Source organism: Gymnoscopelus microlampas (assembly GCF_963454915.1).
Source record: "Gymnoscopelus microlampas genome assembly, chromosome: 8".
Taxonomy (NCBI): domain Eukaryota; kingdom Metazoa; phylum Chordata; class Actinopteri; order Myctophiformes; family Myctophidae; genus Gymnoscopelus; species Gymnoscopelus microlampas.
Window position 1 is genome coordinate 51,316,070 of NC_139945.1, and position 15,000 is coordinate 51,331,069.

A 15,000-nucleotide genomic window follows, 5' to 3' on the forward strand; every position below is an offset into this window, starting at 1 on the left:
ACAGACGGGGTGGAACCAGAGAGGCAGTTAAACAAGCAGAAAAGCCCACCACGCACACAGGGAAATCCTGAGTGTTCATTTAACTCTAGAAAGTGTAAAAGCAGACCTGTATAAAAAGCCACGTGTTGTTATGATAGTGTAAGGCTTTAAGTGTCTGCAGGTAAGCAGGAGGGTAAATGAAGCTTTTATGTCCGCCCCCCTACAGGACTTCAAATCAGATATTACCTAAAGGACGACTTCACCACTTTTCAACATATCTTCATATAATAGGTCCTCACTAATGCTCATGATAAAATGGTACAATTTTTTTCTAATCAGTCCGTGTCTCAGAGGAGGGCTGTAGACAGTTCAGAAACCCGTCTACCAGTGACATCATCGATGGGGAATCCAAGCTAATAGAAACTGCAGGCTTTGTATTCCTGGAAGGTTGCAATGCAATAATAGATCCCATTGTTCTCGCCTTAATACAAATCGGAATATATTTTTAAAAATCTTTTTGGAAAAAAAAAATCCTGCCTAACGATGATGTCACTGGTAGACGGGTTTCTGGACTGTCCACAGCCCTCCTATGAGACAGAGACCAAGTAGAACAAGTAGAAAGTGGTGAAGTCGTCCTTTAAGAATCATGGATTCTGAATTCTCCTAATTACAGATACAGTATTAATACCTCCTGGACCAAAGGCAACACTTAAACAAAAAAAACAAAAAAAACGTATAGGGGGAAGGATAAGGATAATTCCTTTTAACAGGTCGTTCATGAAAGTCCTTGTGGTCTTGTTTCCAATGAGAACCTGTGAGCAATTAGGGGTTAAGAGTCTTGCTCAGGGACAAATTTCATTTCATCGACGCATATGCTGGGATGGCCTGGAATCGAACCTGGGGCAACCAGGGCCTCTGGTTCCCTAGGCGTGCTCACTAACCACCCAGCTATGGCCGCCCCATGGTTATTTAAAACCTGGTTATTTCCAAGATTTCCAAAATCTGATAAAAAGCGACCATAACCGTAGAATTGCTGTTCCTATTTAATAAGCCCTTTAATGACTTTAACCCCGGCTTCCATATTTTTCATTATCGGCGAAAACGTTCAGAAAATGTTCAAAGACAGCAGATCAACAAGCTCACAATGCATTGCACCCCGACACGTTATTGTGAGCTGGTAGATCGGCTATTCTTGGAAAGAGGTTTCGGAAAACGTGTAAATGTTTATAGTAACCTTTTCACAAAATCATGCAAATAATGCTTAAGTGGTTAAGGCCCTGTGCCCTGTGCCCTGAGTACAAGCTTTACAAGGCTCGTCTGTTCAAATACTGAATATGTGGGATGTGTGTAACATCGCTGCTGTTGAGCGGAAACCTCGTATCTAAATATGTCAACTTTTTATGTTTTTTTCGTGAATTAACCCATTGAGTGCCAAAACCGGAGAGCTACAGTTTTGCAAATACACCCGTCGAGTGCCATAACCGTAGATCTACGTGTGTTCAATTATTATTTATTTTTTCATCCTCATCATTCCTAAGTTGCTCTAACGCAACTTAGGAATGATCCGCGGACCCTGTAAAATAGAATGGACGGATGTGAATCCTGCAGTCCAAAAAACGTACCCTCCGTCCGCTACAATGAGAGAGGATCTTGAGAAAAAGGTCCATATCTCCATATCTTTTTACCGTGGTGAAAACGAGCCATTTTCGGCACGCGATCACTCTGCAATGGGCGGATCGCGTCAGAAATATTATTGTTCCAGTCGTTAGACCCACAACCATCACGCACACACCCTTTGTTTACATCCGCGTCCTCGTGGAGGCTTCTACAGCACTAAACAGATCAGCGTAAACGGTAAGAAAATATGAAACTAAACGGTTTTAAAATATGAAACTAAATGTGTTAATGCCATACTTCATCATACTACAGTGTTACACAAAAGTAGCAAAAATATCCGACCTGTGGGTTTTATAAATATTCAACCAATGAAAACTATTGTGACTATAAGACCTCGTAACCAGAGCGTGTGACTACTACACTAGAACTACACTGGATCCATTGGAACACGTGGTTCTTTTTTCCATTTCCTGAAAAATAATGGTTTTGGACATACAAGGTTTCCACCAGACAACGACGAATGTGTAACATGTGAGAAGGTGTCAAAACGTATCTTAATGCACATTGTGCACCAGCCATGTGCCAGCTGTTTGCTTCATTATGTATTCAAAGTTGTTGTAAAGCAGACAAATCAAAGACTGCGCGCTCAGCCACAGCTTAGGGAATATCCTCAGGTTTCCCAGAAATACATGATAACTACAGCATGCAGTACAGCCCCATGGCATCACAAAGATATCATTATGTATTTGTAATCTCTGCCAGGAGATTCATGCTTTCGGCCCCTGTGTGTGTGTGTGTGTGTGTGTGTGTGTGTGTGTGTGTAATTACTCAAACTACAAGGTGGATCAGCGTCATATTTCTTGTGAACACTGTCAGCCGGCCAAGGACCAATCAACTCACTAAAAATGTTTCAAATCAGTCAACGACAACTATGTCAATTTTGTGAATTAATCACCTCAGCGCAATCGTCCATCCAGGCCATGGGATACGCGTCCCGCGAGGCTTTGGACCAGAATTAGCCAATCGGTGATGGGTGCCTGTCTCTCCGACGTATGGGATCTACACTACTGACATGTCAATTACAACGCTCCTGTCCTGCAATTCCCCCGCACAAGCCAAGGCTTGAGACTGAAATGCCAACTTGTCAAATTTCCCTCTAGTTCATTATACATGTAAATAATGTATTTTTCAGTAAATCTCTTAGTTACACCAACATTTGCTCTTAACGGTAAAGATAATAAAGATCGGCAGTGAAAACCAGACACATTTCAAATCGCAACCATTGATTGACTGATGCAAACATAACTGACACAAGGAATCAACGACTTAAACCTTATATATATATCTCTGCTGTCCGGCAGGAACCAGCTAACTGCAAAATGTTCAATGACTTCATTGACCAGTGTTCCCCAGGGGTCTGTACTTGGGCCCCACCTTTTTTTCCCTGTACACCAAGTCTATTCGCCGAAAATAGCCGACCTACAACCTTGTAGATCAGAAAATTCCGCTAGATGTTCGCTTATTATGCCATGCCCAGAATTAGGAACACTAGGGTTCATGTGGGTAATAATCAGAATAAGGTACGCAAATGACAGAGAAATGCAAATGACAGCAATCTGAGAGAAAGATGTCAGAGGGTGAGATAGGGAGGCAGACAGTGGAGATGATGTCCAACTGTTAATCACATGCTGCACTACATTCATGGCTGTAGGGAGGCATTGCACTGCATACATGCTATCATTACTAAGGCTTAGATCAGTGGTTCACAAACCTTTTAATTTCAAGGACCCCATAACTCTGAGAGTGGACCTAAATGAGTTACACACATTTAGGTCCATTTGGGAACCCCCCACAAGGAACCCTGAGGGTCCCTGGGCCCCACGTTGAGAACCACTGGCTTAGATTATGCCTCCTGTTGGGACGGAGGAGATTTGCGCCCTACTGAGTGCACCTTGTCCCCTGCACTCAATGTTCAAATTTGGCAATCAACCGTTAGCTGCTAATCATTCTGGAGCATTAGTTTTAATTGTGTAGCGTCAAAACTGATTGAGATATTAAAGGTTTAAAGCCAGAGGCACATCACAACCCAAGGTGTAATAGGGTGTGCTAAGTTATAACCCCTGAACATAGTTACCATGCATCTTTTTAATTGTTCATGATATACTCGTATCTCGATAGGAATTCGTTTCTGATGTTTTTTTTGTTGATCAGGGTTCCGCAGGGTTCTAAAGCAGGCCCCCTCCCGTTTTCCTGCAATCTGCAATTTTTGCTGAATGATCGCCCCCCCCCAGAACAGGGACGCTAGGGTTCATGTGGTTAAAAACCTACTCCATGACTGCCAGGAGAGAGGGATGTACGGAAAGATCAGTCAGAAAGTAAAAGATGAAAGCGGGACGGAGAGATTGAGAGAGGATGAGTCAGGTATGGACATAAAAACAGGTATAGAATGTGGGAGAAAACATCAGGAGAGACATTCAAGTGTGCATTCAAGTGTGCGCGCGCACACAGGTGTGCGCGCGTGTGTCTCACCACCGTGCATGACTAGTGCCCGTGGATCTTTGTGGACGCGTGCACGTTTGCGACGTGCGTGCAGCGGGGAAACGGGGGAGCGGGCGGGGATGGACGGGAGGGGAGGGGAGGGGAGGGGGAGACACGGGTGGGTGTGTGGGTGTGGGGGGGGGGTGCAGGGGAAGGAGAGACATGATATAAATAATAGCAGGGGGCTTTAATATGTATGAGGTATCCGGGCAGTGGTCCACAACACAAGCTCAGCCCTCACTGACTGATGGGAGAGGAGAGAGAGAGAGAGAGAGAGAGACGGAGGAAGGGTAGAGGGAGGGGGGTTGGGGGAGTGGGGGTGGTGGGTTTTAGCGGGGGCTGCATACTAACCATTCTCAGATCAATTCCCTCCTCCCTCCATCTACCAGCCTTCCTCTCCTCTCGTACCAGATTCATCCCGCCTTCTCCAGCCAGCTCCCTCCAATACAACGCCCAGACCCTCTCCTCCTTCACTTTGCCCTTTTCTACATCCTTCCATCTTGTCTCGCTCCATCGTTTCATCTGTGCCAGCCCAGCCTTTGTCCGCTCTTCCTCTCATCCCGCTCAGCAACCTTACCTCAGTCTCGCCTCCTCTTGCGTCCTCTCCTCTCCTGTCATATTCTCCTCCCCCCCTCCTCCTCCCGCCCTCCTGTCCTCTGTCCATACACCCTTTCCTTTTCCTCCACCTGCTATGTGAGTTTTTTTGGGGGGTTCAGCCCTTGTGTTTCTGGGGGCCTGGAGACCTGGGGTGAGGAAAATTACACCGCCGCGCCAGGGGAGAGGGCGGCAGGCTGTGCCCTTGGTCAAGGTGCCTGACCTGGGCTAAGCCGGATAAGCAACCCCCCCTGTCTGGGGAAGAGACCTGGGGAATAAGCCAGGGCAGAGGGGTCAGACAGGGAGGGGGGGGGGGGTTATGCAGTCCAGAGAGGTGACCTGTCCTCCAAAACAAAGCAGCAGTTCTACTGTTTCCACTCAGGACTTGGTCTTGTTTGCCTGTCCTAACGTCTCTCCCCTGTGTCTGTCTGCACTGACAAAGTCATCATGAAACATCTTTGTCCTTTCTCACTCCACCCACCACACGCTACTCTTTCCTTTTCCTTTCCTGTCCATGTTTCCTGTCATTTCCTTTCCCTGGCTTTGCTTTCCTTTCCTCGTCTTTATTGTCTCCGCCAGGAGACATTGTTTTCACTTTCCACATGTCAAGCTAACATTGGTCAAGCCTCACGTGACACGTGACAATACGGTGAAATAGTGTGATCTGATTGGCTAGTGACGTATAGCGGCCTATAAATACATGTGTTACTTTGAAAGAGTCTTTGCCTCTTTCAAAGTGAGGTAAGACAGGAATAATCACGAAATGTAAGGACCCTGAGAAATGGCGGATACTGTAACAATTGGATAGGACACTTACACAGACAGGACAGATAGGACACTTACACAGACATGACGGATAGGACACTTACATAGACAGGACGGATAGGACACTTATACAGACAGGACGGATAGGACACAACACAAGTCTGCTGGCGGAGACTTGTGCTCCGAGGAGCACTTTTTCTAGTTTCCTTTGCTTTGCTTTGATTTCCCCTCCAGGTCTCTCTTGAATCTATTTCTATTGCACTTCTTTTGGTATTTACAAGATACTATGTGTACCACCTCTCTGTGATCCTTTACTTGTCTGTCTGTCTCTCTCTCTCTCTCTCTCTCTCTCTCTCTCTCTCTCATCCCCTCATCATGAGCTCCTCATTCCGTGCTCTCTCTCACATCTGTGCTGAAGATAACTGCGGTATTGTGTGTTCAAGGTTCTGAAGGTAATCTTTGATCATAAATAATTTCATTAGAATGCTGATGGCTGGGGCCCTGTTTGAGTCAATGTGATGGGTTAGGCCATCTGCTCAGCTGATAAGAACAGCTTCGTTTATTAGCATCTCAACCAAAGCCTGAGCCGAGGTGTTTACCTAGGCAATCCCAAGACGCATTGCACTCCTACTGCACATTTAAACTGTATTTACACACTCACACACTTCCCTCTGTCTCTCTCTTTATCTATCTATCGCTCTCGGCTCCTCTTCATTCTTTCTCTCTTGTTTTTTTTCCTCTTATCTCCTTTTCTTCATTCTTTCACCATTTGGCAATATGTTGTCTTTGCACTTGTTTGGTTATGATATTTCTGTCTGTGTGTGTTTAACAAAATGAAGTGCCAGTGGCATAATAACAGGCTCTCCCACACACACACACACACACACACACCTCCAGGTCATTCAAATGTGGCCAGGGGAAAACCCACAATCACTGCAAATTTCCCTTTAAAAATCCACTCAATAAGCTCTGACATTGTAGCACTGAACCTCTCTCTCTCTCTCTCTCTCTCTCTCTCTCTCTCTCTCTCTCTCTCTCTCTCTCTCTCTCTCTCTCTCTCTCTCTCTCTCTCTCTCTCTCTCTCTCTCTCTCTCTCTCTCTCTCTCTCTCTCTCTCTCTCTCTCTCTCTCTCTCTCTCTCTCTCTCTCTCTCTCTCTCTCTCTCATCCTGTACCCATTCTTTTTCCTCCAAACAACTCCCTCTCTTATCAATCGTCTCCTCTACTCTACTCCCCCCTCCCTCCTCTGTCTCTCTGTCTCTCTTTCTCTCTCTCTCTCTCTCCCTCTCTCTGGTTGTCTCTATCTATCTTCCCATCCCCCGTGGTGTTTTTCCCCCTCCCTACAATCAATGTGGCTTTTAAGATGCCTATCGATTTGTTCCCCTGGACAGGCCCAGCGCGCCGGGGCGACACTTTGATTGCTGGGCCAGTAATTACTGTTATTATTTATGCATCTGGGCAAAATGGCAGGACTTAACATTCACAGTACAAGAGGCCACAGGCAATCAACAAAGGTGAGCACCTGGAGAGAGAGAGAGAGAGAGAGAGAGAGAGAGAGGGAGAGAGAGAGGTGTTGAGATGGAGAGAGAGACAAAGAGAGCAAGACAGACAGATGCAGAGAGAGAGAGAGAGGAGAGAGAGAGAAAAAAGAGGAAGAGAGGCAGAGAGGGATACGCTTAGACAGATGCAGATGGAGAGAGGAGGGGGGGAGAGAGAGAGAGAGGGGGGGCATGGGGCGAGAGAGAGGGAGAGAGAGAGAGAAGAGAGATAGAGGCATAGAGAGAGATATGCTTAGACAGATGCAGATGGAGAGAGAGGGGAGAGAGGGGGGCATAGGAGAGAGAGAGAGAGAGAGAGAGAGAGAGAGAGAGAGAGAGAGAGAGAGAGAGAGAGAGAGGCAGAGAGAGATATGCTGAGACGGATGCAGATGGAGAGACATAGGGGGAGAGAGGGAGAGGGAGAGAGGGAGGGAGAACCACTGCCCCTATGAGAGTTAGACTCCAGAGATGAACACGAGGCATGCAGTCAAAGATATTCACACTCACACACACACTCTTGGGAAGGGATATAAAAGTGCAAGCAGTATATACGTAGGTTGGTACACACAATCTTACACACACGCACACACACACACACACACACACACACACACACACACTCAGTATAATATATTCTGTATATGTATATGTGTGTGTGTGTGTGTGTGTGTGTGTGTGTGTGTGTGTGTGTGTGTGTGTGTGTGTGTGTGTGTGTGTGTGTGTGTGTGTGTGTGCGCACGTGTGTGTGTGTGTGCGCACGTGTGTGTGTGTGTGTTAGAGTCTTACCTGTGAGAGTCCTAAGTAGATAGATACAGTCTCAGAGATGTAGAGAAACCGTCCCTCAATACTGACCACGAACACAAAGCCATCTAGAGACTGTGGAACGTACACACACACACGCGCGCACACACACACACACACACACACACACAAACATAAGCAAAGAGAAACAAGACAGACAAATTAGAGCAATTAGTGTGTATTGAACAAATTAGAATGAGCTGCAGAACAAATGACCCTTCACCCCATATACACGCACGCACACACACACACACACACACATGAAAGAGTTCCCATAGCTGCAAGCTGTAGCTACCCACATCAGGCCACTGACAGCATCAACAAGCCCTGCATTACTAAACACACACAGAGCAGGAGTGTGCGCACACGCACGCGCACGCACACACACACACAGGTAGACGGACCCGGAGTCATCATAGACAGCAGTGACTCTAATGAGAATTGAAAGGTATACAGCCAGAGAGTCACACACACACACACACACACACACACACACACACACACACACACACACACACACACACACACACACACACACACACACACACACACACACACACACACACACACACACACACACACACACACACACACACACACACAGACAAGGGCCACTTTGCTCCGGGAAGAATGATTGCTATTTTGGCGGCTCCGGCGCTTAAAGAGGCGACGGTAATTTATGCAAGTGACACATCCAGTATGCAAATGTTGACGTCGGCGCTGTGGGCCGCGCACCGCCACGTGCTGCTGTGCCGGGAGGACTCCAGACGATCAAATAGAAGATAGAACACATTGATAGAAGAACTAAAGTGCAATTATCAAGCTATTACGGCGGGAGGACAGGCGGGCGGGCGGGGTGGGGTGTGTTGGACGCACGGATAGCATTTGAGAGAATCATACAGTTTTTGTTTCTTTCTCTCAGGCATTAATTTGATTTCTATCAGCATTACTCCTCCTCCCCCTGTTCTGAATGTCTGAGGGGAGCAGACGTGCGGACCCCTCCTTTGTCTTACCTCAGCCTTCTTCTCTGATCAATCTAAAGCTACGCATGTAACAAACAGGTGTCATAGCAGCGCCGCAGTTAGCGGTGGAATACAGATACTGCACACGTAATGCTGCGTTCACATCAGCAGTTACAAGAGCTACAAAACACCCATGCGTCGTTAGCCACACTGTCGCCCGGTCACAGTTGAAATGTTACTCGTTGACGTCAGCGACGCACGAGAAAAATATAACGGAACATCTAAAGGCTTGGCTTAAAAAAAAACAAGGAACTAGCGACGGAATTGGTTAGTTTCCTCCATTACAAGGAATTGTGGGGCGAGAGAAGGTGAGTGGAAATGGGTATCAAAAACAAACATGTATCTTCATGTCGCTGGCTTCGTTTGAAAATGCTGTGTAGTCTCTTTGCTTTGTAGCTGTTATTGTAGCATTACCCGAACCCACCAGACACACATGCATAAGCCAAGGTTTCCATTGGCCGAACCAAGCAACCCAAGCCGTCATCTTCCAATATCTACTGTGTAAGGCTACTCATCATATCGCTGGTGCAGCTCAAAAGTTGCAGAACAACACAGCTCAAAATGAAAGCATTCATCAATTCATTGCACTGAGCGAGTTGCTACAGTAAAAGTCTCCGACTTTGGAACCGACGTGGATATAATTGACCTACTGTACAAGCACAGTGACACTGTCAATGACACGGAGAGAGCATTTTGGAAAGTGATGTAAGAACACAGGCAAGTGACTAACTATGCTGGCATCATGTAACGGTGAACATGACAGTATATAAGAAAGCTTATTAAGTACGTTCCCTACCTACATAATCAGCCGTTCATACAACCTCTCTCAACCTTTAGTTGAACGAGGTAGAGATGCATCGCCCGCCCTGAAACATATTCAGCCAGTTTGTTTATTCTCTGTAATATTACAGCACATGATGCAGTGTAGCTTGTACGATATATCACTCGCCCGTCCCAACTACTTCTTGTTCTTTTTGGCAAGCAACACCCCTGCGTGATCGAGTATATACATTATGCTTTTTGAAACTACAGACATTTGCAGGAGCAGCGCAGAGTGCAGTGCATATGTGGTTGGAAAAAAAGTGCGCTGCGCTACTCACTCAGCTGTAGCAATCAGTTGGGTGGTGCACACACACGTAAACACGCCTGAGTATTACGAGTATTAACCCATTGAGACCTGGAACTGTGCCATTTTTTGATTTGAGCTAAAAAGCATTATTTTACACTTTGGGCTATTCAAAAATAGCAGATATACAAGCTCATAGCGCTAGAACTTGTAGATCTGCTATTTTTGAAAAATCGTGAAAATGTGTGCAAATCTTTGAATAGATATATTTTTAAAGCGAACATTTTTAACTCAAATCTTTGCTTCTCGGGGGTCCCTGGAACACAATATTTTGATGGGGGTCCGCGGCCAAATACATATAATTTTGGGGGTCCTTTACATGAAAAAGATTGAGCACCACTGATATAGAAACATACGTTTTTCAGAATACTGTTGAGATTTAGGAGACATGTAGAATCGGCTTCAGGTCTCAATGGGTTAAATTATGGCCGATTAATTTAACACCTGGCCGGAATAATAAAATGTTGTCGGTCACGTACCGGCCAGGAAAATGCCCAGCGGAAACCCTGGCGTATAAGCGCACAGACTTCTCTTTCGTGCCCCTGTTTAATGCAGCAGTTGTCACTGGCCGTACACGGACACTCCGGCCACACACGTGAAGCAAATTTCTCAGCTCTGGGTGGAAAAACATTGTATATGCAAACATTGTATATCGTACATATCATACATCATATCACCCCATATTCAAGTTTTTAAACCTACTGTAGACAATCACTATACATTTAGCATATAACCAGCATTCCCGTTTTAATATATATTTTTTCCTTTATCATAATATATAAATAGTATGCTCAAATAATTGAGACAATGCTTACTCCTGTTTTTATTATATTTATGTATCACTGTATCAAGGTAGCCTTTAAGAGTACATGGTCTGGCAAGCGGCAAACAACTCTCCGGACCACGTTGTCACGCTCATGTCACTATGACTCAGCCATAACCATATAAGGAGTTCCCAATGCAGCTACGTATGCCCAAATAGTTGTGTGTTGTGTGTCACCATGGCACCAGGAGCCAAAAAAATCAGTCAGCTCCATATATGGGAACAAAAGGGGGCATGCCCATGTATGGGCATATACTGATGACATCAGTGATCTCCATATGGGCATGAAAGGCACAAGGACAGACAGATACAGAGATCTCCATATATGGGCATGTTGGTCGGATCGGCGGTGCGACGTAGCTTCACTAAATTAATAAACCATGTCCCGTTTACTCCACCTGTTAGCTAGACTGTTTCTGTGAATCAGAATACGATAAGGTACTATGTTATTACATACTGGGCATGGGCAGGATGTACACATCAAAACTGAGCTTGCCGTTCCAAAAGAGCTCCAGAAAAGATAGCCCTACCAACCATAATAGAAATGGAAAATAATCTGTAAAATGTGGCTTTCCTTGTCTATGACATATTCTGTTGATACAGGCTTTTGAAACAGTAGAGAAAATAAATCAGCTGTGAATAACATGATATGATTTAGACGTGACAACCTTTCACACCAGCTGCTTTCTGCAAGCTTATACATGCACTCTGAAAAAGCTGCTGGTGAGAATGCACAATAGAGACATACAAAACAAAGTACTGTAGTAAGGCAACAATAATAAAGAAATAAAAAACATGAACATTATAAAATAGAAGACATGGAGTCTGGCATGAGCATCTGCACCTGGACTGACGGGTTAGCATAATGAATTAACTATTAACAGATATAAATAAACACACGCACGGGTACGCATGCATGCGCACGCGCACACACGCGCGCACACACACACACACACACACACACACACACACACACACACACACACACACACACACACACACACACACACACACACACACACACACACACACACACACACACACACACACACACACACACACACACACACACACACACACACACACACACACACCCTGTATTGCCCTTTCTCTCCTCTGTTTCAATCCTTCCTAACATACCCTCCTTCAGCCATTCCCTGTTCTTCAGGTCTACAGTCTGTGCTTAATGCCTTTTTCGTCCGTCCTCTCTCGGATGTCGCATCCCTCATTTTTTTCCCCTGTTGTCCCAGACGCACGCCCTCACCTCCCTCCTCCTTCCCCCTCCTCCCTCCCTAAGAGTCCCCACTCTGCTCTCCATTCATCAGTTTCACTGTGAGACCGTCTTTGGTGGCCGGCGCTATCGCTAAAACATCTGAGTTTTATGGCCCGCGTGTGCCAGTGTGTGTGTGCGTGTGCGTGTGCGTGTGTGTGTGTGTGTTATGAAACTGTAGCAGGTTAGTCCACAGGAAGCGAGGATGAGGAACCATCAATAAGCTCAAGGTGGGGGCATAGTATTAGTATAGTATGGTATAGTATAGTATAGTATAGTATAGTACAATATAGTATACAGATTATCGCAGTTATCTAAGCACATTTATGATAATTGATTTCATCACATACCCAGAGCCATATTTATTTACAAAGACAAAGAGAATAGTATTTGATCAATGAATGTACCAAGCATGGTGGCCATCTTTGACAAACTGAGTTCATTCTGCATCAAGGTTGCTGCTGCATCAGCCTCTAAGTTCTTTCATCACCCCCCCCACCCATGCATGGCAAATAAAGACGCTGGATATGTGATAAAGTATATAGTATAGTATAGCATAGTAGCCAGTCAAACATGCTACTATAGAATTGTCTGTCTGTCTGTCTGCATCCATTTCTCTCCTCAGCGGGTTGGCCAATTAATCTTAAATGTTAAACTGTTTATTTGCATTTTTGGCAGGTCTGCACGTACTGTAGTTCAAGCGACCGGCTATCAGAATCAGAATCAGGTTTATTGTCACATCACAGGTTTACAAGGTAAAAAAGTGGGTGAAATTCGTTTTTGTACATCACTCCCATCGCGACGTTAAATTCCGTAGAAAGAAGAGTGGGGAGAGAGAAAAAGAAGAGGGGTAGGGGGCAAGTGGGAAGGAGATCAACAAGGGATCAGTAGTTGCGGTCCCATAACCCAGACGGACGTCGGACAGTTATGCTGTTTCATTGGTTGTTGCTCAGCTTTCAACGAGACACCATGACCAGTCCCCACATACTGTAGGCTCTGGGATCTCAGAGACCAGGAAGTAAACCTAAAAAGTGAATGGTGATTGGTGATTATGCTTTGGCGCAGATCAGTGCATATAGTTACGTGGTGACTTATGGTCTTGGTAGACAGTGGAAACTGTACCAAAATTAGGAGAGAAATTATCCAGTGTTAAATTTGAGAAATGTAAGATGTTGCCATGCTTTTGGCAAGTCTGCATGTAGTCGGGGCATGTGCATCCCCGAGCATGGACTAGTTGTATGACAAAATACAATCACTGATGCCCCAAGGTTACAAACCACTACTTGAATGAACTGATAAATCTATTATGTTTTGGAATATTCACAGTAGAAGTGAAAGGTTCCCGATTCAATACCTGGCTCCTCCTAACATTGTGTCGAAGTGACCTTGAGCTAAACACAGGTTGGTATTGAACATTGTGGTTGCCACCGCTCTTTGAGTGTGAATATATGTGTGTGTGTGTGTGTGTGTGTGTGTGTGTGTGTGTGTGTGTGTGTGTGTGTGTGTGTGTGTGTGTGTGTGTGTGTGTGTGTGTGTGTGTGTGTACGTGCTTGTGTGTGGGCACGCGCGTGTGTGTATGGGTGGATGTAACTCATGTTGTACACCACTTTGGACAAAGGAGCTATACAAATGCATACATAATACCAAATACAACAAATCATTCTCACAACCTTCACCGATCATCCCCTGTATCGCTACTTCGAACTCGTGCCATCTGTGCGAAGATACAGAACCTTGAAGTGGGAAAAGGATCGTTTTAGCAGGAGTTTTGTCCCCTCAGCCATTGTGGCATTAAACAAACTGCCCGGTCGATGGGATGGTTTTCTGTGGGGACCTCATGTATTGTCTTGGTGTTGCGTCGCGTGATATGCTGTTTTGTGCAATATGGTTATATGTTATAAGTTGTTTATTGTTTTTGAACAGACTGTGAAGACAAATATCCCTTTGGGGACAATTAAGATTATTATTATTACTAATGAAAACTGCTTTGATCTGTTATTAGCAGCAGAAAGTGTACATTCTAGGTTCTGATGCTGGTGATCACGGTGAGGTTAGAAGCTGTGGTTGTGTTTACCTGTAGCAGATGAGCTCCTAGGTGCTGTTCAAACATGTCGGTGGCCAGGGAATGGGACGAGCGTCTTACTGCAAGGAAGAGATAGAACAACACACACACACACACACACACACACACACACACACACACACACACACACACACACACACACACACACACACACACACACACACACACACACACACACACACACACACACACACACACACACACACGTGTGTCAAGCATGGGTTCTACTGACTAGTGACCTTGGTTCAATCTCAATTCAAAGCTGATTGGTGTTTCAGTTACCGTGGTTACAGCCAACAACACAAAGTGTTAATCTGGATCAAATCTGATTCATGGAATCTGAATCCACATTTCCTGTAGAAATCTAAAATGTCAGCTTAAACTAAGCACATTGCAATGCATTGTCACTGACACAGAGAGAGAGAGAGAGAGAGAGAGAGAGAGAGATGAGCGAGAGAGAGAGAGAGAGAGAGAGAGAGAGAGAGAGAGATGAGCGAGAGAGGTGGAATGGAAAAACAGCGAGGTAGCGAGAAGAAAGGGTACAGTTGATGGAGAGAGCGAGGGAGTAAAGGAGAGATAGATTGCTTGAACTGAAAGTACATTTCATGGAAGAAGAGGAAGAGATTCATCATCATGCATCTGACTCACCTTCAACCTGGAGTTTCTATTTTGAGCATTTCATGTCGTTATAAATGAAAATTGTCAAAAAATGGTCAATCTTTTTTTTTTTTTTACATAAATAGACGATCTACAAGCTCACAACGAGTCATGTCACGATATGCCAAGTCATGAAGGAAACATTGGGAGTAGCCCCATCAGAAACTGTGTTTCTGGCTTATCCTTTGA

The 15,000-nt window shown here is 45.1% G+C and overlaps 1 protein-coding gene across 1 annotated transcript in view; it reads right to left on the reverse strand.

The window, feature by feature from the left end:
- Positions 1 to 15,000, reverse strand: part of npas1 (neuronal PAS domain protein 1) — a gene marked incomplete at its 3' end in the record, with an annotated part of 60,520 nt that overhangs the window by 12,105 nt on the left and 33,415 nt on the right. The window contains exons 4-5 of the mRNA XM_084063839.1: positions 14,146 to 14,213; positions 7,816 to 7,905 (exon numbers count right to left, since the gene is read on the reverse strand). Of these exons, the coding sequence (XP_083919965.1) occupies positions 7,816 to 7,905; positions 14,146 to 14,213 (158 nt within the window). The remainder of the gene's footprint in view (positions 1 to 7,815; positions 7,906 to 14,145; positions 14,214 to 15,000) is intronic.